General features: G+C 45.7%; 1 protein-coding gene across 3 annotated transcripts in view; it reads right to left on the reverse strand.

Moving 5' to 3' along the window:
* The window catches only part of Itga6 (integrin subunit alpha 6), a 75,082-nt gene extending 50,050 nt beyond the window's left edge, over nucleotides 1–25,032 (reverse strand). For 2 of the 3 annotated variants that reach the window (XR_003710780.1, XM_028762920.1), the window contains exon 1: nucleotides 24,619–25,003. Coding sequence is in view for 2 of the 3 variants with exons in the window: in XM_028762920.1 (XP_028618753.1) it covers nucleotides 24,619–24,800 (182 nt within the window). In the remaining variant the exon portion in view is untranslated. Of the gene's footprint in view, nucleotides 1–24,618 lie in introns of all 3 variants that reach the window. The other variant, XM_028762921.1, reaches the window with a different exon arrangement.
* Nucleotides 25,033–27,608: the final 2,576 nt, after the last annotated feature.

Consider the following 27,608-nt stretch of genomic DNA (forward strand, 5'->3'; position numbering starts at 1 on the left):
AGAGTTTGGTACTAGGAAAAGCCACTTTTCAAACTGCTTGCCTCAGAGCCACTACACAGCTACTTCTACTGAGTTTTATTATTTTTCCCATGTTTTTTGGGGAGAGGGGGGCAGGATTTTTGAGGCAGGAATTTCCTCTAATTCACCATCTTTCTTCCCTCAGCCTCCCAGGGTTGGATTAGAGTTAAGCCACCATGGTTACCTGAGTTGCAAAGTTGTGCTGGAATACCTCCCTGAGGATTTCAACATATTGGAAAATATTTAAAGACAAGACTCAAGAGGCTGAATAGATAGCTCAGTGGTTAACAGACCTGCTCTTCCAGAGCGCCCCATGTTCCCACACTGGTGGCTCACAACCATCCATAACTTCAGTTCTAGGGAATCCAAGCCCTCTTCTAACCTCCACACACAGTACACACTGTACATGCAGAAGCTAACAAAAACATCTTTTTAAAAAACCCTTAAAACCTGCAAAACCACAGCATTATCTTTAGCAGCAAGAAGTAAACTTTGTCACAGTGAGAGACAATGTCAAAAAGCATGGCAGTCACTCAGAGTAAGACATAAATTGAGGTCTTCAAAGGAGATCACAATACAGGCTAAAAGCTCTGGACTCAGTACCGCCATCTGAAGAAGCTATCCTAGAATCCAGCGTGAGCCGCCCCGCCACTCATATTTGCAGGTCTCCCTTGACAGCTGGCCTACTTTTATATAACCATTTCAATCAAATGTCCTCAACACTGGGGTTCTCTTTAAACTTTAAAGACAATAGCAGCTTTGCTTCATTGTCTTTGGCAATAACTCATTTCCTTGAGGATTAAAGAGTGTGCCTCTAGCTACTCAACTCCGTCTCGGGAAATGTGAACTATTGCTTCATTAGAACAAGGGCACCATTTATTGCTTAATTTAAAACACAGTATTCTCAGTTCATTTGAATGAAGACCTGAAAAACCAGGACACAGCATTACCCAGAGAACTGTGTTGCTCTGACATCTTAAGCCATCTTCAAACTCAATATCTAATTTTTTTAGTAATAAATAAATAAATAACAATGGTAAGAAATAAAAAATAAAGAACTCGGGGTGGAGGTAACAGATTCTAAACTCATCCCAGGCTACAGAGATTGGACAACTCTCTTCTTTTTATTCTAGATTTAACTTCTCCTTAAATATAGATTGTGATATTTATTTCTTGATTAACCAATGTTGGTCCTATCATCAGAAGGGGAAGCCAACAAGCCACTTGTTGCTTTTGGTTGTATTGACTAGGCTATGTTTTAAATTCTTGAACTTCTATTTTCTTTTTCAACATTTGATAAAAATCTCAGTTACTCCAATGAGTGAGTTGAAGCTACAAGCATTTTTGACCCTTCTTCCCTGACATTCCTCTTCATTTTCCCAAGTCCTACTAAGTGCCATCTTCCATGTACAATTAGAGCTAAGTCACCTTTTGGCAACCACAATTTCCTCATCTTTTTTATAGACCCAGGTATGTAAGCATTATCCAGTGTGAAGTATAAATTGAAGTGGGGATTTCTGGTTTCTTTGGTAATTCAGTTGCCGTATTTTCCTGGAAGCTATCTTGTGAGAGGAAGCAGACACATGAGAGGGCATGTGATGCTTTGTTTGAGTGGACACTAGAGAGGGTACATGATGATTGGGAAGAGTATAAGTGGAACCCCATGATGCCGTGCAATGCTTAGTTAGTCTCGCGTTTTCATTGGTCTTCATTTCCTAGAGAGAAATGCACCAAAGAACTTCTCGTGGTATTCCGGCTGATTCTGGATGCTTCTGCTGACTCCGAGCGATTTGGAGGAGCCTTTCCATTTCTGCTGTATCAAGCCTCCACTACTGATTCATTTTTGGTGTTTGCTTTGGGACTGAACTGCTGGTATCTTGACAACAACAAGTAGAATTGCCCACCCCAAAGAACTACTACTAAACAGGTCCACAACCCCCTTTTCCTATTAACCTTCTTTCTCCCCCATCTCTGATGTGTGGGTTAGAAGGGAGGTTGAAGTATTTATAAGAATGCTAAATAAAGTAAATTTAGAGAAAAACCTATGCCAACAACAAATGGATCGGTACTAGAATCAGGTGTCAGCTTCCTCTAAGGAAGTTGTCTCCAATGTTGAGGTCACACAAACTTGCTTCCCTTGCGTTCTATCGTGTGGTGTGATTTATGTTCAGACTGTGACCTTTGTTTTCCCTGGTGTTTCTACTGCCTTTCTTTTTCTGGTTTCATTTCACTTTATCTTGACTCCTAAACTCCCAACCATGCTTTGTATTAGATCCAGACCTTGCCCTTGCTCAGACTCCCGTTTATCTGTCAGTCACCTAGGCCTGCTCTACAGGATATGCTGGACTCCCCTTCACTGCTATAGAGAGTATACAGGGTGATACACTCTGATCTGGGAGGGTCCATGCTTTGCTCTTAGTTGGATTTTCCTACTGTCTTGACGTACTTAATGGATAAGCCAAGCCTGAGTATACAAACTGTCTTTATTTCCTCTCACCTCTGGAGTGAAGGCATACAACTCATCCCGAGAACCTTGATAGCAGTGCTGACATCCAGACCTGCGTTCCTTTGAGGGTGGCTTTTCTGTTCCCCACTTTATCTCAGGCATCCTGGGATGCCTCAATCTGTATAAAAGCTTTTATTAATACATAAGTCCTATGGAGCCTCGCTCACACTATGAAGAACACATTCACTCCCAGGACATGCCTCCTATCACGCACAGACCATTTCAGGCCGTCTACTCCCCCATTCTCTTTCTAGAATCCCTGCTTCTTAGGTGTTGGATATTTGGTGTAATCAACCTTTTTCTCACATTCTCTTCTCTGCGGTTTGGATATCGACCAACTTAATTTCTAGTGCTTCTACTGACATCTTAGAATTCTGCAGTCATGTTTGTAAGCCCCTGGAAGCTCATTCTCTTCTAAGTGTGCTTTTTACATAACTATATTTTGTGCATTTGTTATGTCCTCAAAATTCTGTGTGTTCCACCTACAAGTTCTCCTGAAGCTCCCTCTGTGCTTCTAGAGGCTTCTTTACCTTTTCCATTGCTTTCCTCCACCCACGGCGTTTTATGTGCTAGCTCTCATCATGTGCATCACGGGAACATGTAGGTTTTGTTCTCTGGACCTTCTTATCTAATAATCCTTTTTTGGCTATCATCTATTCAATGAGTATCAGTCATTGGCTGATACTCATACTTAAGATTCTCATGAAGTTTAAGATCATCAAAGAAAGAACCAAAAGTTCATCCAGGCAGACTGATATATCACAATGAAGTGTAGGAGTACTTAGAGGTACTATCCACAGGGTGCATGAAGACTCGCGGGTCAGATCCTGATGCTCAACCATAGTCCCGGGGGCAACAAGAAAACAGAGCTCAAGCTGCAAGCACAGTAGCTTCCAGAAGGTTCAGCTCTACAGTATCAACGAGCTACAGGCACTTGTGATGTGCAGTGAAGCTTTGTTGATACTGGTCACACTTCCTCTAGGACCCACAAAGCCATTATGGGAAGAGCAGCCTAGCTGGCCATCAGTCACCAATGCCTGTGGCAACAAAGAAACTGAAGAGATGGTTCTTGGTAGAACACGTACACGAATATTTTCCTCCTGCACCCACTCCTAGCTAAATGATAGGGGCTTTTCTGTTAACCACTAGTAGCTAAACGTTGCGTAGACGTGGGAAGGATAATGACATCTGGCATCCATGGATTCTGACTCGTCATCCCCAGCCCCCTCTTACATTACCACTTCTGGTTTGGGGGAGGGTGGTTACAGAGCAGACAGTCCTCTTCCTTTACCAGGCTTCAGCTATTCAGAGACAAAAGGAAAACATCTTTCCAAGACATTTCTACGATCTCTCCAACTGTGGACAGGCAAGTCAGGAAGGGGCCTGCGGACAGCACCGTGCCTTTCCAAATAGGACACGGTATACTGAATTCATTTTGCATCCCCAAACTATCCCATGAAAGAGTTCTGCTCCTAGGCCTTACCATGGCTGGCTATATGCCTAGGTTTCACCAGGGCAAGCCTTGCTCACACCTGTTGCATGAAAGCTCAACACCCACTCACCCTTCCCCCCTCCACCTTTAGAAAAGTCCTGGGTTAAAGACCTGGCTTCAAGACCCATTCTGGGTTGTAGACGAGTGCTGGTCAGCCCAGCCTCAGACATAAAGCTGGCTGGACTGTGCCCTCATGCAACATCTATACCATAGTAAGCACCACGCCCAAGTCACACTGAGTGATGGCATTTGGCTGTGAGTTCACAGGCCCTGAAGAGCTAGCTTTGCCTAGAAGTCCTATGGGCAGGCTTCCTCATGGTTAATTTGTGTGGCTACCAAAATGTCACCGATCTTACAACTAACCCCACTTCTCCTCAGCTGGGACTCTTCAGGAGTCCAGTAATAGAAGGACCAGCAGCTAACAAGAATGCTCTTACTTCTTCACCAACCCTTAGGCACTGTCAATATACACACTGGCCTAATCAGACCAATGGGGAATGTGGCCTTTACCCACCACTCTAAAATTCATTTATCCTGCTGCCCCTCCTTGTGCACTTCTAACTCGGGGAGAAGTAAAGGAACCCCTAAGGTTTGCCTACACCGAGCCCTGCACCCCTGCGCCGACTGCTGGACTCACAGCTCACATTACTTTTGGTTTCATGCTAACATCGTCACAAATACATTGTTTTACCTTGTCATATTTCCCTCATACTTTCTCATCCCTATTCCTCAGTCCCTTTCCTCTCTCCAAATGGTCCCTTCTGCTTCCATATGTGTGTGTGTATATATGTGTCTGTGTGTATGTGTAGGTATATGTATAAATATAAAACTGTGCACACATATATACACATTTTATTTATACATGTACATATTCACATATTTTTTAAAATTTAGATTTCACAGTTTTCATTTGGTGATCTGAAATCACACCTGAGGACTCTGTACTCACAGAAGCATATCCGTCGGCACAGGGCTGCACCCCAGCAAACATTATCCCATTTAACGTGTCCTATTTTATCAGTCCTAAGAAATCATTTCGAAACAGCTTCACAGGAACTAAATGCATGCTTATTGGCAAAAAGTTTTCCTCCAGGGAAAAGGCATCAACTCTGGTGTGATGAGCACTGTCAGATGTGACATACAGCCCTAACCTGACCCCCATGCAGCCCTTGGCATGTGTCAGGCTACCATGTATATTCAAGAAAACATTGGGTTGCCTAGGAGTGTTTGCTTCTCTAGGGCCGTAATGAGTTGCCAGGGGCTAAGTGGCTTGAAACTTGCCTGTCCTGTGCTTTCTATTTTCTAAGCTGCCTTCCCTCCTTGCCTTATGGTTCCTCCATTTGGAGCAGCAGCAGCAGCACAGTTCCAAATCTCTTTTGCCCCCATCTGACCCATCATGAAGGTCCATCCCTGCAAGCCCTGAACTCATCTGCACCATTTTCCTAGTTGAAGGCAGCTAGTCCAGAAGCATTTAACAGAGCATGTTCATGGTCTTGGAGAGTCAGGATACAGACACTGTAGAGAGCATTCTACCAGCCTCGGCAGGAAATCCAAAATGGTCCCTTTCTCAGATTCACTCTGATTTAAAACAAAACAAAACAAAACAAAACAAAACAAAAAACCAAGACATTCTGGGCTGAGTGCTTCTAAAGGGCATGCTTCAGGCTGAGCCTCTCCCTCAGTCTGTACCCGCAGTGGGCTACTCACACTCCGGCAGACGACAGCTTTCTGCTAGCTGGACCTCTGCCCTGGCTCCTCTCTCCTGAATCCCCCTACAACCTCCAGTTCTCTGCATTCTACCATCCCGTGCCTGCCTCTTATTTCTCATTTGCCTTTCCTTCATGGCAATAACCAGAGACAACTCTGCCCACTGTCCTCCCCGCTCTGCACAAGTCCTCCGTGGGTCCAGAAGCTATACGGCCGTTCACACCTGTGTCCCCAGCCACAGCTGAGTGTCTGGTACCCAAAGGACACTCAATGAATAGCAAACTAAACCAAGTAAGTTACACTATTAAAACAAAGCCCAGTTATAATTAATTTATAGACTTAAAACTCCGAGAAATCTTTATGAAAATGCCTCACTTTTTACAAGGATGGGGAATTCCACCTCAAAACCTAATGAAGATTGGCTTTGTCTAGATTATATAACTGTTTATGTGAATATGTTTAAACACTGGGGTGAGGGGGGGACTTCACTGTCTCAGAACTGGGCAAAGCTGCTACAAGCAAATGGTTCATACAAGTAGCAAGGCCTACTCTATATTTTTGGCTTTAACTATGACAATTTAATTTTTTCTGTATCTAAAATGCTGCCTCTTACAGAAAGGTCTTTTAGTATAGTTTATGTACAAAGTCAAATAAAGAAATGTAATCCATTGAAAAAGGAAAGGGAAACATTAGCATATTAGGCGTTTGTTGCAGCTCAGAGTAGTGACACCCCCCCCCCCCAATAAAACGTGGCCCAGTGGCCCGCGGTGAACCCCGCTGAAGGTAGCATTGAGAGCAAGCACTGTCAGGCGTGGCTTCGCTGCTGCTGTTTCAAAGGTGACAGAGAAACATACAGACAGCACCGTTTCCATTCTCTGCCCCCTTCTCTGATGCACAGTCCCACTAGCAGTCTTGAGAACATCACACTTTGATCATTCCTATCGTGCCCGATGAGAAGAGGCGACATCTACAGGGCCGTCCTTCACTTCCCTGTGAGTTCAATTTGACCTCATAATCCAATTCAAATAAGAACTAGACTAGGTGGTGGAGGAAGAACATCAGAGCTGATAGATGTTAAATTCTCATATTGGTCCTCACCCTGTATGGTGCCGGCAGCCTCTCTTCCATTGGCCCTCACTCTGGATGGTGCAGGCAGCCCCTCTTCCATTGTACAGTCTCTGTGGCTAGAAACATCCATTCACCCATGATCCTAGCCACCTCTACATTGCTTTGCAGCCCAGATCCATCCTCTCAAACACCCATTCTTAGACACCTGGAAACCTATTATCCCATTAGACATCAATATGTCCCAAACAGAGCTCGGCCTCTCCAGTTCTCCATGTGCTTTTCCTGGGGTGATGAATGCACACTATCTACCCAGGCCTGAAGACAAAAGCCAGGGGTCAGCTTTGACTCACTTCCCCTCCATCAGTACAGTCTGCATTTGACACAGTGTCTGGCCCTTTCTAAGTGGTTGCTTTGCTAGGACAAAGATCCGAGCCACCATCGGGTCATACCTGGACTACAGCAGAATGATTTGAACTGGTCAGTCTGCCCTAACCTTTGCCCTAACCCCAGCTCAACATCCAGAGAAGCCCTGTTCTTCCTCTATCATGTAGTATCACTGATCTGTTCACAGTCCTCCAAAGGCTTTCCATGAGGGCATTGAGGAGGCTGAAGCAAGCAGCCCCTCTTCTGCCTTTCCAGCTCCAAGGGCCTGAGGTGAGCACTGCTTCCTTGCAGACTGTTTTCATTTATTCTGCAGTTCTCAGCTTCTGATAACATCCCCGCCTTGGATTTCTGTCCCCCTTTGGATACCTCAGGACAACTCCAGTAACCCCTCCTCAGAGGATGCTTCCTGCATGGCTCTGGCCACTCTTTCCCCACCCCTCCCCCACATCTCCCTGTTGAATAAATCATGCCACCCTTCCCAGTACTGAGATGATGTCATCCATCTTTCCTCTACTAGAATGCTATCAGTCACGTGATACAGGAACTCTTGTCCCTGAATACAGCACCTAGGGTAGCTCTGAGCACGCCCTTGGCATCTAGGATGAATGCAGGCACATGCTGCTCACGCATCTCTGTACGTTTCTGGATATGGCTGGCGGAAAGCTCAAATAATGCACAAACTATCCATGTTCGTAGTAGAACATTCAACAATCACATACATTCTTATCCGAGGATCTCCAAGCAGCTGGAGGATAGCCATCTTCATCTTATAGATAAAGAACCCAAGACTCAGACATTCCTGACATGGGTAGGTCTTCAAGCCTGAGGCTCTTCCTCCTGAACCACTGGCTTCTGGCTCCAGCTGGGTGCCATCCCTCCTCCATGTTGGAACCACACCCTGCTATCTGCCTTGGGCACCCTGTTCTCTCAGGTGCCTAGGCACACCCTAGCAGTGAATCTCTGCTTCTTTCCTGATATCCAGCACCCCCAATACACACACAGAAAAAGCTCCTGCCTCTAACCATCCCCTGGCTGCAGTTCCTGGCCTTACCTGTGAGTCTGCCTTTCATACTCCATCTTCTCAAAGTAAACTCCCTGGGCCAGCATCTCTCCCACCCCAACTTAACTCACTATCACCTCCTTGAGGGCAGGAATCTGGATCCAGTTTTTAATAACCTCTAGGGCCCAAAACAACAATTAAAAACAGAAGGAGGAGCTCCAAGAAAGGAAGGAAAAGGAAACCCTTTTTACTATGCTAACTGGCTGATCCAGTAGGACAGGTACGAGCTCTGGTGGAACAGCTAATCTGTTCACCTCTAGCAAGTTTTCATGTTTACACAAAAGCTGATAAGCCACAACCTCCATTCAAAACACCAGAAACCTCCCACCAAGAAGACAGGCCCACCACCAAATAAGGGCAATAATGCTATTACAGAACTAAAACAGGAGCTGTCCTGCTCATGCTTCTATAAGGCAAGCAGCACTCTGCCCTGAGGATGCTACCAGGTCCTCCCACTCCCACCACTGTGGACCCGAGGTTAAAGAGGACAAGAACCTACCTGGTCACACAGCTGGATGCCCAGCACTCCCTAGCCCTCAGATCTTGGGCTGAACCACTAAATCCCTAGGCTACTTTTTGCTTGGTTTGACAGCATCACTCAAACACCCCAATTAACTGTTTAAAAGAATATTTATTTACAAGAGGCGATTATAATTATGGCCTACTAAGTGCTTTATACCTCATCAGGAGCTCCAAGAAATTACTTGTTGCCTTTAACTAGATCATAGGACTAGTAATTTGGTTGTGGCCTTTTCAAAAATTAAGAGCCTTTTCCCTGTCTCTCTGAAAAAGCATGCTGGAACTGGCCTCAGGTACCAGTGACCACGGAACTCGTGTACCAGCTAAGCCTGCGGGTTCTAGTTCTTTCCTGACCTGTGCAGTTTCCTACAGGCGTGTCTCTGACTAACAGAGAGGGAGCTCAGGCGAAAGGGTCATCCAAGGCTGAACCTGTTTCTATTAACTGTAACATGCAACTCCTGCAGTTCAGAAACCTCCACCTCTTACCAGGGTGGGAGTGAAAGCCAGATCACAGCCACTGACTCGAAATGAAATGGAATGTCTGTGCAAGTGGTCAGACTAAAATGGAAGAGGGGCAGGGGACAGAGTTCTGGTTCTATCTCTGCATCTGTTTTTGATGTGACCTTGGACCACCAACACGCTTCTTATCTCCGGACAATCAGGATTTTTGTTACCTCCAGGGAAAGGAATACCAATATATAAGAAAGTCAGAATAAACACTGGCCATATTTAAAGTGGTCAAGAATTCCATTTCGACTCAGCACAAACTTCAAAGTATAAATCTAAAACTAGTTCATTTAAAAATGACTTATTAATTAGTTTATAATAAAATGATTCACTGGAAAGTGTTTCCTAGCTGACAAAACAACTCAGAATGACAAGACACCATCCAAGGGCTACAATAAAAACTCTGACTTCCGGAATCAGAAAAGGGAAGATAGGAAAGTTCCTAGTTTTAAGGACTGTCTCCAAGCAACCCTGTGATTCCAGATTCACAAAGTGGCTGCCAGAGCTTGTCAAACGTGGGGTTGAATCATGTCCTAGACTTGCGGGCGATCAGATACCTGACTTCTCAGTCCTCCAATCGCATTTGCCCTTTGCATGAGTCCAGTCTTTGAACTTCCCTTTCAAGGAACCAGCCTGGAAAGCTGTGCACACCAGACCTGTGACCTTCACTCTTTTTGTTTGGTTGGTTTTTTGGTTTTTCCAGACAGAGTTTCTCTGTGTAGCCCTGGCTGTCCTGGAACTCACTCTGTAGACCAGGCTGGCCTCCAACTCAGAAATCCGCCTGCCTCTGCCTCCCAAGTGCTGGGACTAAAGGCGTGTGCCATCACTGCCCAGCAATGACCTTCACTCTTGACACATGGTGGCAGCCTAGCAAATTTCTACTAAGGGAATATTTACTTTATAATAACTTATCATTTTTAGCATTTTATATACAAGTATGTAATGACCAGAAATTTTTCACATATGCCAATACACAGGAGCAATATAATCAGTGTTCATCAAGTTTTCCTAGTAGATGTTAGCAAACATGAAAACAGTTTCATTTGCAAAGGAAAAAATAACCAAGTTTCATCATTTTTCAGTAAAATGTTGTTTTAATAAAAACCAGGAAGAGATAAACCATATCTAACACGCTCACGCCAGGCTGAGTGCCATACCCACTTTACTGCCTTTTAGAAGCTTAGGAAATCCATATTTTTCAGTGTTTTAAAAAGGAAATTAATAGGATCACAGAGCTTATTTTCTAACTGTGATAACAGAAGTAATACAGTTAGCAGCTGTGCCAGGGGCTGTTGGCCCATGCCAAGTACAGGCTCCCTCTTTTTCCATGGTAAAAGGCTTTTAGCTGGGCATAAGACTGCCCAGAGGACAAATTCTCTAAGCCCCCTTTTCCACTGGACAGGCCACACTGGGTCCTGCTGAATGAGGCATCCATAATTGCCTCTGAGAACCTTCCTTAAGAGGTGGTATGGCGGGCATGCACCTATAGCTCTGTTCTCTGTTTCTGTCATCCCCTGCCCGGAATATACAGGCTGCCATCTTGGATAGTAAGACTGAGGCTCCGATGGTGGGAAGATTAGATAGTGAGTCCCAATACCCAAGACCAGATACTCAAGCTTTGGTAGACCAGGAGGGCACCAAGCAAAACATAAACCCAAAGAGGGTTTTGGGTATTTTTCTTTTCTGTCATGCTGAGTATCAGGCCTTGCACACAGTAGGCAAGTGTTCTGCACACAGTAGGCAAGCACTCTGCACACAGTAGACAAGCACTCTGCCACTATGCTACATCCCCAGCTGGGCTTCCTTCTTTTAAACCTAGACTTAGAAGTAGAATACTGTGAAGAGAAACATGAGCAAATTTAAACTCTACACAAACGTGGCAAACACCAAATAAAGTTATCTGAACAATTACATTATTTACTACTCTATGGCACTTGGATATTTACAAAGCAGTTAGGGACCAGAGTGGTCTAGGAACCAATTAGCTAGCACAGAGGCTACCTAGTGGAGACAGCTTATTTCCCCTTTCTTGGCTGGGTGGTAGGAGTCGGGGTTTCCTATGCAGAGTGGACACAGCAGTGCAGAGGGACCCTTGAGCTGTCCAGAGCAATATTTACTAGAATGGAAGTACGCCCATATTTTCGCACCTCATACTACTCACTCATCTATCCTGGGTTAGTTGTCTGTGGGCCTGTTATTACTGAGATAATGTGGTACATGCCTGTAATAGCTACTATTTCCAGAAAACCTGCACCTTGTCATCTGTACCATAACAGCCAGGTAGAGCAAGACCATAATCAGAAATACCAAGGGAGTTCCAAGAGCGTATGTGCTGTTAGCTAGGTTATCAACACAGATTGTATGAAATGATCTAAATGTTTTAGTGGCTGCCGTAACGATCAAGTGGAATAATGTCTGATCGACCTGCAGAGGACCACACTCTCAATAGAAGCGCCCTTGGGGACACACCACATCCAAAACATGGTTTTCTGTTTTGTTTTTCCTTTACAGGAAACTGGTAAAACAATGGCTGCCTCTAGGACCAGCAGGGTGACTATACACCAAGTACGGGAGTGTGACTTTCACTTTACAAACTCTTAGATGTGCCATACAACTATAATACATTAAAAATGTAATTTAAAATATACTGTCAGTCGACAGACATGGGAGTCGCTGGAAATCCTGCAAAGAAACTAGCACAGGCCGAGGAGGTAAACCTTATAATTGAATAAGACATGCTTACACATGCCGTCCCCACTGAGTCAGCTACAGGCAAAAAAAGAGTCAAAGATTAGTTCTTATGGGCCATCCCAGAGGCATGGCAACCTACTAAGAGCATGTAAACACATCCCTACTCTGCACAGGCACTGTGTGCTGACAGCCTGGCCCTAACAATGAAGTGCACATGCAAAGTGCAGTTTGAAAGATACTGAGAAAATAAATGTTGTTGCTTTAAGAGGCAGGCGTCCCAGTGCTGTACTGCAGTCAACTGAGGTTCTTAGTCGGAGGCCCCCAGTAGCACTCTGGGGAGCAGCTCAACTGTGGATGAACACTGAACACAGGGTCCTCGGCCCTCACCTCCCCCTTCCAGGAGAGTCAGACAATTCGGGGAGCTACAGCTTGGCAAGTACTTCTCTGTGGGATCCTAACGTCTTTGAAAACCATGGAGACTGTCCAAGCTGCCTGGGTCATCACTTCCCATAGGCGGAGCTGACTTTACTGAGCACAGGGTGAGTCACCTCCTGAGTCAGGCCTCACCTTTGATCTAATCTAAAGCAATGTGGGGAGGGGAGGGCTCCCTGATCAGAGAGGTATCGGAGGGCATGGGACCAGGGACCAACAGGACACACTTGGGACTTCTGCATTTCTCATCCTAAGGCAAATTCAAGCCTACCTCCTAAGTAAGAATCACCTGTCACCCTCACAACTCTCAAGGAGAGAGAAGTGTATTGGGGCTTGGACAGATCTGCTTAAATGTGAGTGACATTTTATAAAGAAGGTGGACAGAGGCTAAGTGTGCCTCTGCTCGGGAGTGAGGGTGGGATGGGGCCTGAGTGGGAAGTACAATTCCTGTTATCCTAAGGTTCATTTTATCATTTTAACTGGGGTATAGGGATCATTCCAAAAATCTGTCATCCCATTCCTAAGACTGAATATGAAGGTCCATCTGTCCATCAGAAGCTAAACTGATGGCTTCGAAAATTCTTAAGCCCCACGCATTTCTTCATCTATAAAACAAGGGTGGTGATGCCATTTTAGAGCAGACCCCCAAGTTCACCCACAACTTGTGCACCCACAACTAATGGCAACAAGATTCCCCCAAAGCATCACTAGGTAGCAGTACCAGGACATGCTTGCTAGTGTACAAAGCATCACTGGGTAAGAGCACTAGAACATGCTTGCTAGTGTACATTGGGACACCTGGGTCTTGCACGTTGGGCTTTAATGTGTTTTAAGCTACATTTTTATTTCTGAGAATCAATGAATGTCAAGTTCCAAGTCAAGGTTCTAAGAAAATATAGAAAGGCCTGAGCCCAGACCATCTTCAGAGTTCTTCACGTTTGGAACCTGCAATGTTTTTCCTGACAGATCCCAATAGCTTCTAAGAAATCAGCCCATGAGAACCAACGGACAGAAGAAATAGAGAGAGCTCCTCCCAGTAATAAACGAACACAGCCTACAGGAAGTAGGGTGGGGCTGGTAAGAAAAGCACTTGCTAGACAATCTAAAGATGGCCTTATGAAGGCACAGCTGCTAGTACAATTGGCAATCCCTGAAGAAATAGGTACTTTCTCTCGACCTTTGACCCCTAAATGTGTCCCTATCACACTGTACCCTAGCTTAGTACTCAGCGTGCAACTAAAAGCACTCTCAGTTTCATTTTAAAGCCACCAAGAGCTAGGAAGGCATGGTAGCAAGATATGACCAACCAGCTAAGATGGCTAGGCTTTTTATCAGTGCCATTTTCTCTTTAACGAAATTAAAAACCTGTCAAGATAAAAATCTTCTAGTTTCTCAAAGGATGCCGATGTCCTCTACAGGAATGGAGAGATATACAAGTGGAAACTTTAACCAGTACCTTTATCAACTTGGCAGGACACACTGTCAAGTATGAGACTGAATTCCCAACTTCTATCGTAAGCGTATTAAATGTAACTCCAATGCCACTATGATACAGTATCAGATTATAAGTAATTCAACACTCTATACTGAATTAAAGTTTAGCTTGCCAATACCTTATGGTCATTTATCATTTCTAAACAACACAGAACAAGAAGTACCAGGGCGGGGAACTGGGAGATGGCTCAGTGGTAAAGTGCTTGCTGCTCAATTATGAGGAACTGAGGCCCAATACCCAGCACTCACATAGAAGCCAAGTGCTGTGCATTCCATAACACCAGCAGAAGTGGAGGAGTGGAGACAGACAGCTCCTTCTGACTCCTTAGTCTGGATTAAATGGTGAATTCCAGGTTCAGTAAGACCTTAACCCAAAACATAAGGTAGAAAGGAACAGAAGACACCCACAGCAACTTCTGTTCCCTATACACACATGCCCAGACACACATACTTGAACATATGCATACACCATGCATGTGTGCAGGCACACTCAAATACACGTGAAGTATACAACAGCGTGAGTATGCTTGACACTACCAAACTGAACTTAAAATAATTAAGGTGAGAAATTTTTAGACTTAAGGTTCATTTTATCATTTTAATTAGGGTATAAGGATCATTCCAAAGATCTGTCATCCCGTTCCTACTTTCTAAGAGCCACAGATGTACATGAAGAATAAATCAACTCAAAGAGCCCTAGAAATAACCTGTTCTTTCTAGGATCACAAACTAAGAGTGACCATATCTACCCAGAAGACATTTTCAGAGTACCCTTCATACACAAGGGATGTGGGCAGGGCAAGCTGACAATGTTCTCTTCTGAGCAAACACTCTACATTAGCAGAGGCTGGCTGACCAGTCAGAGCCTGACAGTGTGAGCCTGAGGAATTCCGAGACTCAGCAAAGTGCTCTGGTCACTCAGAATTCTGCCAATCAGCAGAGGCAAGAAAGGGAGAGCTGCCTGTGTGCCTGCACTGTTCTAGGCCACTCTGTGGGGACATTTTAAAAACTAAGATAGTACTCTAAAAGATATGATTATAGAGCCTAGTTTTAATTCTAAAGATTGGTTATTCTAGCAAAAGGCAGGCAGTGGGTCAGATAGATGAGGTCTCAGACACCTGACTTTAGGGCTCATTACTACCTCCTGCCATTCACTGGCTTTGGGGAAAGGGGTCTTAGTCTTCTGTCTTCAGAGAAAGGTTACACTGGTCAGTGCTTCTCAAATCATTTCAGGAGAACATTCAATGACCCAAAGGTGAAGACAGGTGAACATGTATGGATAACAGTGGAGAGTGACTGTCAGAAGCTGGAAATGTCATTAAAAGCTTCATGTTTTACATTTAAAAATTCACACAGTCCATCCTGCACTGTAACGATACAGGGTTTAAAACTTTAAACCAGCAAGCTGCTATGCCACTCTAGGAAGATGTTCCGTATTTTGTGTCATACCCAGGAGAATGGATGCCGATATCCTGGTTATTCATTTTCATGTAATTCAAAGATATTATCTCTTGTTGGATTACTAAAGGCCCTTGCCATTTATTTTAATAAAGAGACTGAAAATGACAGGAAGAGACTGGCTGTGGTGGCCACACCTTTAACCCCAGTACTCAGGAGGCAGAGGCAGGTGGATCTCTGAGTTTGAAGCCAGCCTGGTCTACAGAGAAAGTTCCAGGATAGTCAGGAATACACAGTAGAATCCTGTAAAGAAAATGATAGCAAGACAGAACCAAAGTGCGAGTCTGTCGTCACTTTCCACCTCTCTGACAGCTCAGCAAGGTCACAAGCCATTTTCAACGAACTGTATAAATGCAGTCCCCCCAACTGGGGTAGGGGAGGTTTACAATATGCTAAGCAGTGATGAATGTTGGCTAAATTGATTACAAGCTGGCCCTGTAGCTCAGGAAGCAAGGCCTGGCCTGGCCACAAAGGGTTACCATACTCACTTCCACAATGCATGGTTATGTACCCACCATTGTACACCCTGGTACCACCTCAGTTTGAAGGGACCATGCAGACCATACAGTGCCAGAACTCTCTGGTTACAGCTACCTCCATTCGGGAGAAGTTCTCCCTACACCTCAAATGAGTCTTGCAGGAATTGAGCACAGTGAAAGCTGTGGATCTCTGTAGGTCAGAAAGAGCACAGGGAAACGAAGACCTGAAAACATGTTTAATGTGTTCCTATTTCTCCATCTTTCCAATCCTATATTCCCCTCAGGCAGACACCGCATGGTTCCATCTGCCTGTGAACTCCAGCTATAACCATACACAGGGCAACATGACCTTTACCCTCAACCCCAAAGCTTCCCCCTCTAGAGAGACTACATCTATCTTCTAAGGGAAACACATCAAGACTGTTGTTCACTGGACAGGAGGGAACCTGTGTGAAGAGCTCCAATATTCACAATCCTAGAGGCAACAGGACCAGGACTACAATTGATTGATGAAGACAAGTCAAGAGAAACTAATAGGTCAGAGAGCTAGAAAGGAGTCCGTGTCCATCAGCCGGTCTCCATCAGCCTCTACAATGTGGACTTACTCTTATCAGTGTCCTAGTTTGCCTTCTATAGCTGTGATAAAGACCATGACGAAAAAATAACTTGAGGGTCTCTTTCAGTTTATGGTTGTAGACCATAATGCAGGGCAAGAACTGGCTGCTGCTGAGAAAGAATCGTGGGGCTGAAGAGGCATCCTACCACTCAGTGGGTACACCTAAGAGGGAAGCAGGGAGATGTTGCTCCATCTTTCTTACACACACACAGCCTAGGCAAACACAGTGCAAGTATTTAAAAAGGCTTTTCTTTCTAAGCAGCTTTATCTCACTGGAATCTGAGATGACCTTACCATGTCCTTGGTATCAGGATACCTCTCAGATATCTAAACGGTGTTTCTGCTGACCTCTGGAGTATCCATTTCTGGAAACACTTCTGCTCTTGAGTCTCTCTAGAAGGGCTCAGAAGGGGTCAGACCCTTCTCTGTATTTCCAGGCTCATGTAAGGCCTCTTCATCAGCCTGACTGGTAGAGTTTGGATGGTAAATGTCCAAAGGCCCAAAATTTTCTCCTCTCTATCTTCAGTCTCTTGGTAGTTTTGGAAAATTGGTTCAACATCTTCATTCTATAGAAACAAGCACTGTATTCTCTATAAGCAGTACGTTAGGCCAACATCTCACAGACATAATAACAGCAGCAGAGAGGCATCAAAAAGCATTAACAGAAGAGCCTCACACTCAAACCCACATTCCACACATCTGCCTAGAAGTCACATGATTGAGGGCCTCTAGTTCACTTTCTATCATAAGTTAGAAGAAACATAGAGACTGATCTTAACTGAAGACAGCATGTCCTGAAGAGAAAGGCAAAGTAGGTACTTGACTAAGGAATCTTAAGGTGAGTAACCATCCCACCCTCTGGGTTTGAAGTGCTTATCATGTCTGTATGACACTCAGCCCACAGATAATTAAGACAATCCAGGTACCAATGAATAGGCTTGTCAACAAGAAGAAACCATCGTGACCTGGGTATCAGCAAGCAAAGCAAGCAGATTTGGTAAACAGGCAACTCCTTGCACTTCCTTCAGGGTCTGCTCTCCACTAGGGCTCACCTATGCACCCTTCTCAAATTACCTATGGATTGCTTTTCCTGCTACTCAGGCTCAAAAGTGTATTTCTCTAAAGTGTTTTTCTTATACTGTATCTGATGTGGATTTGTTTGCTTTTTCTGAAGTTTCAGGTCGTAGGACATGAAAATATAGCCACCCGGTTGACAGATAAGCACTCGAACAGTCCTCCTGGGCCCCATCGATGCTCTGGTCCTCTGCACACACCTTCAGTGGTACTTCTGCCTACACCCTGGGCGCAGAACAGCTTTCTCTCTTAGTTAACTTTCTAGGTTAATTAACTTCCTAATGAATTAGAAAGTTTTCTCAGCAGTCTTGCCATGTGAAAATTTAGAAACAGTCTTGTCGGTTAGGGATGTATGACCAGAGATTCAGACACTAGGACACGGGTGAGGGTGAGGTGGGGAAGGTGAGGTGGAGAGGGTCTGCTGCCATGAAAGCCGCTGTCCTAAGAATGCATCAGCACAGGATCACCATGTTGATATGTTCCTCTTCCCTTACTCATGTAAACAGAAGACCCAGAGAGCAGCAGGTGAAATGCTGGCTATCCCATCCTGCGATTAGGCAGACAGGGTCTAAGTAGGAACAGGGCCCAAATACCTGCCCCAGCCGGTAACTCACTCACCATCAGCCTCTAAGTTCTAAGAGATTGCTGCTCGAAAATGCCAAATTCCAGGTTTAACAAACCTCAGAAAATGCAGCGTCCTCACCTTCCCACGCATCCTTCAACCTTAGGTTGACAACAATTAGATGCAATGTTTGTGCAAGTTTCTTCCTATCAAACATTTGGTAAATGTGAAAGACTCTGAAACATACATCAGCTCTGGCAGGTTAGAGTATAAATGGCTCTGGACCCCCACCCCAAATAGGGAGGGTCTTTCATAGTCAGAAGTCTGACAGATCCTGGCCATCAGACAGCTGGCAATCCTCACTAATGAGCCCACCCCCGTTGCCCTCCAGGGGTGTTCTCTGTAGTCACCTGGCTGTGCTGGAGCCCTTTGTGCCTTCCCACACATCTGCCCATTCATCTCCTAGGAATGTTCTGAGAAAAACAATCCATCCGGTGGTGCATGGTAACCGCTGAACCGAAGGAAGGGGAAATGAACACACCAACACTTGCCAAATCAAAGCCAAAGGATGCAGACTCATCCCCCAAGACGTATTGACCAACTTGCCGTGCTCACCTTTTACAACCTGGGTGTCCACGATTATTTAACAAACACCATGAGCTTCCTCTGGCCAGAACTGGTATAAGGCGCTCAAGATTATCCTTGCCATTACAAGAGAGAAAGGTTGCCAATCCTACACAAGGCCATAGATGGCAAAGGATAGAACAGGATATGATTCCAACTAGCCTGAGGCTCTGTTCTGTCCCAGCACCTCACAAACTACCTTCAAATACTTAAGGGATGTGTCTCTAGTTCAAACTCAGAGCTGTGGGAGCAGAATCTGGGGTCATAGGTATGGAAATTGATGCCACTGATCTGGGACAATCTCAGGAGATTACTTTGTATGGAAGAGCCTCCAGGAGTTACTCTGATGACCAGACATTGAAGAACCACTAAGTTCCTCCCAAATGATCAAGTTATTTGATTCTAGGGCTGTACCCAAACCCACAAGGAAGATATAGTGGGGACCTGGCTGGCCACACACCCCATTGTCATAGCACACTGTCCTCCCATTCATCTCAGAGCCTATCAGAGCGGTGTCAACCAACCCCAGGACTCTCATTCTCTGACTCTTGGGCCCCCAAAGGATTAGGCAGGTAGTCAATAGTGCAACTAAGAAGTTAAACATAACCAAGATGAAGTGGGAACTTCTAGTTCTTTGGAAAGTTAATTATGTCAAATGATGGTTTGCTGAGGCACACAGGAGAAAGGATGCTTGATGAAAGAGTATAAATATGACACCACAGACGGTGGGAGACGGGCACTGAGCTTTGGTTTGCTCTGCCTCGCTATTCTTTGCTAAAGACACGCATATATTGGTTCACCTTACATAGCATTGTTGAGCTCAACTTGTGATAACACTGCTGTTGAAAGAAACTTACCCAAAAACTGCTCTTGGGGTTCCTACTGCAGCTTGCTGCCTCTGCGGCCTTGCCTTAGGCTGGTTGGTGAGCCTGGCAGTTTCTTCAGGATTGAACTATTGAGCTGAACAAGCTGCCTGGTGTCTGCTTGCTGAAAGGACTGGACTGTAGCTGCTGGTTTGTGCCTGGTGTCTGCATGCCTAGAGGACTGGTCTACAGTTGCAGAATCATATTTGGTGTTTGCTACTGGACTGAACTGCTGCCAAAGATTGAACTCTCCTCCAAAGAACTACTGCTGAGCAGGTCCACTTCTCCTGTACCCTAATAACTTTTCTCTTCCACTACCTCTGCTAGGTGGTTGAACCCTATTAAAATTAGGTTGCAAAACATTTATGTCTACACAAGACCGCTTTACTTTCCTATCTATTCCCATTTGGTCCCCAGTTATTTTCAGGAGCTTGATTCTAGTTCTGTCTCTGGCTAGACTCATACAATCAGGCAACTCAGGAAATCCTGTGTACCCAGTGCAGCTCAAGGCAGCTTGTCTTTGAAGGTTAAGTTCTAAAGTCTGCCTTCAGGGCAAAAGACAAGTTTAATTTAAAAAAAAAATCACTCACAAAAAATTTCCTTAGCTGGGACTCGGTCACTATATTGGAAAACCAAGGATTTCTATGTCTCTTTCCATCACACCTATAGCTTCCCTTTCTCTAGGAAGACCCAGATCCCTGAGGAAGGAAGGACAAAACAGAGTGCCCCCCTCCTCTATATTTAGCAAGAAGAGTTGATTTCACAAGTTAAACTGAGTATATGATTTGACTCCTTTGTATCTGGAGGGCATAAGTGCTGTCTGGCAAAAGGAGCCTAAGGTCCCTGCCCTCACAGAACCTATAACCCAGTTAGAGATTATGTCATCCCCTAAAGATGAATAAAGCTTAAACCTTAGAATTGCCAGACATATGCTGCCCACATTCAAGGGATGAAGAAATTGCTCTAGGGCAGGATAGTTCTTGGAACTGGAAATTTTTTTTTAAGATGGGCTGACTCAGCACAAATCAGTGTTTCATGCACACCTGGAAGCAAATAATAGTATTTTTGTTTCAGCTCCACTGTTCCTAATTAAAACACAGACCCCACTGCCATATTGGTCACAGAAATATGTTAAATCCAGTCCCTTGGGGCCACATACCACAAAATTCCAGTACTTCCAAACTATAAAATCTTAAATGGTAATGTATTGTTCCTAATATTTCCTCTAAGTCTCCTTGACTACTGACTGTGGTTTCTTTTTCCCTACTCTTGGGACTCAAGGTGACACAGCAGTTCTTAGAAAATGGCCCTGAGCCACATGGCATTCACTCTGTTGGAGGGTCAAGGAAGCCTGAAGAGATCAAGGAAGCCAATGCCTGGGTGCCCGTCCTCTGACCCCTGGACAGAGGCAGTCACATCGTTTAGTTGTTAGAGGGAGCTTGGTCCACAGCCAGTTGGAATAAGGATAAATAGGAAGAGAGTCCATGTACTGATACTTAAATAGATAGCCCTGACCTACATGGGAAGCCGTTCAATGAATCAACACACTATAAGACATTTCCAGAACTCAGCAGCTTGCCAATTTCTCTACATCTGAAGGTCGTTTCTGAGGTTTCCTCTTACGAAGAGCACAAACATGAGCCAGAAATATCACTTTCAGAACCAGATTTTGATTAAGATTCTGCTTAAGTAGCTGTAAGACTTTGGGTAAGACATTTCATGACCTTCAGCTTCTGTTTCTCCATCTATAAAGAGGACAAATGGACGAGATGACCTCCAGCTACATCACAAGACTGAGTAAAACCTACAGTCACACCAGGCGAGAAGAGAAGTGACAGCAGGCCTGGGGCGGTCTTAGAAAATATCGAGGAGACTGAACGACCAAGAGAATGAGAAACTGAAGGTTAGGAGTGAAGCAGGCCTCTCTCCAAGAACGCGCTTCCTCCCAGGTGGCCGTGCATAGATCCATACTTTTCTAGGAGAGCCAAGTGAAGCACAGAATAGATTCTACTCAGTCATCACCTCCACTGCTGGAGATGACTGGGCCCCACCTACCAAGGAGACGGAGGATTAAAGTGCTCATAACCCAACCTCAGTCACTCAGCTGTCTGCTTAATAGTTGCTGGAGTCTTATGCAATTTATCTCCGGGAAACCTGGATGAAGTTAAAAGTACCTAATCCAATGTGACATCCCCAAAGCTTCAGTAATACCCAGTGTGTTTTGGGGCTCTCAGAAACAATATTATTCCCGATAAAATCTTAACTAAAGGTGTTACTGAATATACAGATGGCATACAGAAGTTTAAAATCCAAAGTAAATAAATATAAATAGTAAGGAAGGAAGAAAGAAAAAGAGCCAAACCCTTATGTTATGGTACATTCTCTGTAGCTGTGCATTTGTCTTATATACCCACCTATCTTCTGCCCTAAAGTCATACCTTCAAGAAGTTTGTTTCCGAAATGAATCTAAGGCTGAGTAAAGTTAAGTTGCTTTGGGTTTCATAAATGTGATCGAGAGTTCAGGCTATTAATTTAAAACAAGAGCCTTCGGTTTTAATGTGAGGCAGTCTTAGAATCACAAAACACTTACAGCACCTGTATGGCACCCAGGATCTAACACTGTAGGCCTAAGTTTCCACTTTTAAATGCACTGCCATCAACAGCTTCCATTTAACCAGCAGGTGTCCATGCCGGGCAGACAAGGAGCCATTTGCATGTTCTTTTAATCGTCACAACAACCCAATTCAGCAGAATCACCTCCACTCTACAGGTGAGGAAACCAAGCAAATGACTATCAATGTCAATGGCCAAGAAACCTGAGCTCAGCTTTCCCTCCCCTCCACCCAGGTCCCTGAGATGTTCCCACTGAGTTTGGAAACTGGGCCCAGAATTCCATCACTCTCACTGGCTGTCGCTTACATTCGTATCCTTATCTGTAAAAGGAAGCAATGGGCATGATATGGGCTGGGCATGCTAACTCTCCTGAGAGGACTGATGCTATTCTTGAACCTGGGACACTTATGACAAGGTGAACCCACAGCCTCCTGGGATGCAGTTTCTGCCTCTGGGTTCTAGGGTGTGACACAGTATCCCTTGCGGTGTGTCTCTACTCATCTGAGGCTCTGACCAGCTACTCCCATCCATTGGCCTCCACGGCAGTGGTTCTCAACCCTTCTAATGCTGCAACCCTTTAATACAGTTCTTCATGCTGTGGTGAGCCCCCCCCACCATAAAATAATTTCATTGCTACTTTATAAATAATATTGCTATTCTTATAAATCATAAAATAGATATTTGACATGCAGGATATATGATAAGAAGGAGTCATGGCCCACATGTTGAGAAACACTGCTCTGTGCTTTTTTTTTTTTTTTTTTAAGAAAGGCACCAGGCCTTAGTCTCAGGAGGACCTGTAGCAGCGAAGCCCTGAGATAGTGACAAGTTTTAGCAGGCCCAAGGCTGCTCGCCTTAATGACAACAGAGATTCCTGGCTAAAGGTACACAGTTTGAAATCACTGTCCCCAGGACATTTCTTGTCCTAGTTTTCCCCATTAGAATGTCTGCTTGGACATGTCTGTCCAGGAAGCCAGTCTCTGTGGTCTCTGATACAGACACAATGCAACGAATGCTTTCTCTCTGCTGGCCCACAGTCACTTCTATACTAGTAAGTTCCAATCCTCCGTGGGTAAATGTGTGTGTTTCTCACATAGTGTTTGAAACTTGAAATGTCATCCGCTTGGGTTGACTAAAACCAACTCTCACTTCAGATTTACAGCTGACCAACAATTATTTTCGGGAGAATGCTGAGGCTGGCCACGCCTGCAGAGTCAGACCCCCTCCCTGCCTGGGACTATCCCATCCACAGTAGACTTCTGCTTCACCTAGCAGGTGGTATCAGAAAAATCTGGCCTTAAGGTTCTGAAGTCCACAATATGCACAAGCCCCAAAGTTGTTAAATAGCCAAAATAAGGGTTTTCTCCAGTTTAGTCATTCTGGCTTCTCCTTTCCCCTTGGCTGCACTCTGGTCTCTCCGGTCTATTGGTCCTGGAAGGACTTGGGTTCAACTCAAGGCCTGGGTGGGGAGGAGGACCTTTTGTTGTGAGAATGAGCATGGATCAAGAATGTAGCCTCACAGCGACTAGGCGACTAAGCTCTTCCCCAATCAAAGAACTGGGTCATGTGGGAGCCAACACTGTTTAAAAGGCAGAGCCAGTCGCTTTCTCCTGGAAAAAGCACTTGGGGGGATGACTGTCACTTCCGAACATTCTTTTCTAAGTCCCTCCTCAGAATGGGCACTTTGCTCTAACTCCTCCGTGGGGCCCACCCTGCACTGGGGCCCGAGGATCCAGTTGCGGCTCTATCAGGGAACTGGGAGGGGGAGCTAGCATACCGACTCGAAGAAGCCTGTTTTCACAGCTGATCTAGTCCTGAGGAACAGGTGCTTTTTAAGAAGCATGTGGAAGTATCTCCTGCAGGAGAGCCCACTGTGCAGGGAAAGTCACACAAGACAGCGAAAAGTGGCTTCCCAACTTCCACGGGTCGCGCAAACCAGGGAGGGGACCGGACGGTCGGAGAGTTTAAGAAAGGCCTGGATCTTCCCGCAACCATATGTCCCACCACTGTCCCTGGCGCACACGTGAGGCTTAGCAAAGCGTGCCACCTGCCGGGGTCCCTGCAAACTAAGCCCGAAGTGGAGAACCGCGGAAAGCACTTCAGGGGAGGGGGAGAGTCAAGTCTCCCGGGGCCGGGCCGGGGGTCTGCCCCTTCGGCTCTCCTCGCTCCCCGGAGGCGCCGGGTGCAGGGCGCAGCGGGCCCGGATCTTTCAAGTCTAGGGCCGAAGAAGTGTGAGCGGGCACGGCAGAGCAAGGCAGGGCAGAGCAAGGCAGGGCAGAGCAAGGCAGGGCAGGGCAGGGCAGAGCCGAGCCAGGCAGGCAGAGCCGAGCTGGGCCAGCCCGCGGATGGGCTCTGGGCACGCGGGACCGGCGGCAGCAGGGCGCGCCCTCGCTCTCCCTAGCGCGGCGCGGCTCGGCGCCCGGTGGGGATGGGGAGAGTCGGGGAACTCACAGCCGCTTGTCCTCCGGGTGCAACTGCCAGTGCATGGCGAGCGAGAAGCCGAAGAGGCTCCCGGGATCCCCCGATTTCCGGATCACGTTGTCCTCGCTGGTGTCCAGGTTGAAGGCTCTGCCCAGCGGGGCCAGAAGCCCCGCGGACAGGTAGAGCAGGCACAACTGGCCCGCGACCGCCATGGGCGCGCGCGGTGGGAGGGACCCGAGGAGCTGCTGGGGCCTCCGTGCGCGCGGGCTTGGGGCCGGGGCCGGGCTGCCTGGCGCGCCGCTACGGCCACTTGGCCTCGGTCGCCCCTGCGCGCGGCCCCACCCCCGGCCGGCTCGCGCTCTCTGTCCGGCCGCTCCCCCACGCCCGCTGCTAGCAGCCGCTCAATGAGCCCGTTGTTCTCTGGAGACTCTCAGGCGTTTTATCGAGTGACGGGGACTCCGCCCCGCCCCGCCCCTCCCGAGGCCCCGCCCTCCACACGCACCTTCCCCGCTGGACCCGCGCCGCAGCCCTTCCACCTTCCTGCCACCTGCCCGGAAGCGTCCCGGAGCTCGACAAGGCTAGCCAGGCTTCTTCCTACCTGTCACTGAAGTGCGGGCCGAAGTACCGGTAGCCAGCAATTCTGCGACATGTGGGGCCGACTTGCAAAGGCGTACTTGGCTCATCCACTCTCCAAGGGTTCAAGACGCGCCTAATTGTGCCCAGTTCTTGGGGTTGGCTTGATGCTGCATATTTGCTAGCTCCCCAGGATCCCAAGCGTCAAAAACGTTGCTCTAGCACAGACTTCGTTGGTAGTGCTGTGCTACTTAAAAACACACTCGTCTGTTTCATTCAATCCTAGGAAGCGGATTCTCTTTGCTGATGAGGAAAAAAAATGTCAACTCAGATTTGGGGGAAGAACCCCTAAGTAGGGAACGCTGAGTCTGTCTATGTTGGGCGCTGGAGCTCAGCTATTGTCCCCTTTTCTTACCCTAGATTTTTCTAGTCTCGTTAGAACTTCATAGATAGAGACTGTTAGAGGTCCGTGTGGGTGGCTTGTAGGCTTGAGTCTCGCAGGCATAGGGTGGGTCTTTCCAGGGAGGTGTTGGCTTTTGAGGCCTGTTTATTTTAGGATAGAAAAACTTGTTTCAGGGACACTCAGAACTTGGCTGAGAACAAACAATATACATTTTAATAAACTATTTTGTATTACCCTCTGACATTTAGCTTAGAGGGTTTTTTTTCTCCGTATGAATGTAGACAGTAAGCCACAAAGGCAGGAGACTATGTATCAACAACCTAATTATCAGTAGAAAATATTGTTTTCTCCAGAAAAGTTGTTTGTTGTAGATGTTTCCAATTACAGCTGTTATTAGATAGCCACTCTGCTAGATCTTGATGTATGTCAATAAAGAAGCAATTTATTATTATATAATTATATAATTATTATTATTATTAAAATGTTAACATTTTGACATATTTTAATATAGTCAGTTTTCTTCTTTAAAACATGGAATTTGTGCATGGGGTCTTACTAAAACTTATTAAAGGGGCTTTGTTACTAAAACTTATTAAAGGGGCTTTGTTCTGTTCTGTCTCCTATTGCTGTGATAAAATATTTTGACCAAAAGCGACTTGAGGAGAAAAGGGTATGTTTTATCTTACATTTCCAGATAATAGTCCATCATTGAAGGAACTCAAGACAGGAACCTAGAGTAAAAGACCATGGATGAAAACTGCTTACTGGTATGCTTCCTCTGGGTTTGTTGAGCCAACTCTCTTATACAAGCTAGGACCAACTGCCCAGGGCTGGGTAACAGTCACAGTGGGCTGTACACCCCTGATGCTGGATAGGTGCCTTTCCTTGGAACCTAACATCCATGCATAGGAAATGGAAGCAGGGTGCAGTACCAAGGGAGACCCAAAGCATCCTTCTCCATCTGTACCAAGAGAACAGCCGGAGCTGCTCAGAAAAGCTGTGTGAACATCACATGTGGTCTTCACAGGTGGCAGCAGCTGCCAGACTGAGTCCCCAGCAGATGTGCAACTTCCCACCAATCAGTAATCTCAAATCTAGCCCAGGATGAGGTATAATGGACCTAAATGCAGACAGGATCTCGAAGATCACAGGGCTTGAATAAGCACTTCTGAAGGACGTTGAGAAACTGTTGGAAACGACCATCTAGTAAAGTAGCAAATGTCAGCAGTGTGATTTTCAATGCCTGTTAGTCACTACCATTTTCTTCTTTCATGTTTAGCACCTACTATCCCTGAGAGGCAGGTCCAGTTGGTGATGGTTGGACATCATAAATTTCAAGGTCATTGTTACCTTCTTGATTTCAACCCTCAAGCTGACATTTAAACATTTAATCGCAAGAAAGTTCTCAGCCAGGAGCCAGTGACATAGCTGCCATGTTGCTGAAATACTTCTGAACTGGTTAGAAAAGCTGTGTCCCTGAACTCCCCAAGCCCAGCAGCCAAACCCTGCATATGTGTCCAGGATCCATTAGATTCTGCTCAACTCCAAGCCCTGGTTCTGCAACTGCTCCTTCTAACTGGTCATGCTCAAGTCATATTAGCCAATAGCCATTCTGAACATCCCCCCTCCTAAGACTAATTCTAGGCTGTGGAGGACCTGTCACTCCCTTCTTTAGACATATTTGGCATATATGAATGGTCATCCTTATCTTCTTGATTCATTCCTCAGGTTGACATTTAAATTATAGTAAATTAAATTTAAATGTTACAAATGCACAGTGCAAATCGAACAATACTTGTAGAGATGAAACATGTTCTGAAGAAGGATGAGTAGCTTGTTCCGGAATATACCTGCATTGGGTGAGAAACTGTCTTCCGCCTGTTTCCTGCCTAGGAAACCAAACATCCCTGGTGTTGAGTCAAACTCTTAGGCTCCTAACAGAATCTCTTTGAAGATTGTCATTGCTTCCTATGGAAATAACAAGGCTGCCCTTGAACTCCATAGATAGTTGAAGATGACTTTGAACTCCTTACCCTCTTGACTC

This window comes from Grammomys surdaster, unplaced genomic scaffold, assembly GCF_004785775.1.
Source record: "Grammomys surdaster isolate TR1022 unplaced genomic scaffold, NIH_TR_1.0 136, whole genome shotgun sequence".
In the NCBI taxonomy this organism is placed as follows: Eukaryota; Metazoa; Chordata; class Mammalia; order Rodentia; family Muridae; genus Grammomys; species Grammomys surdaster.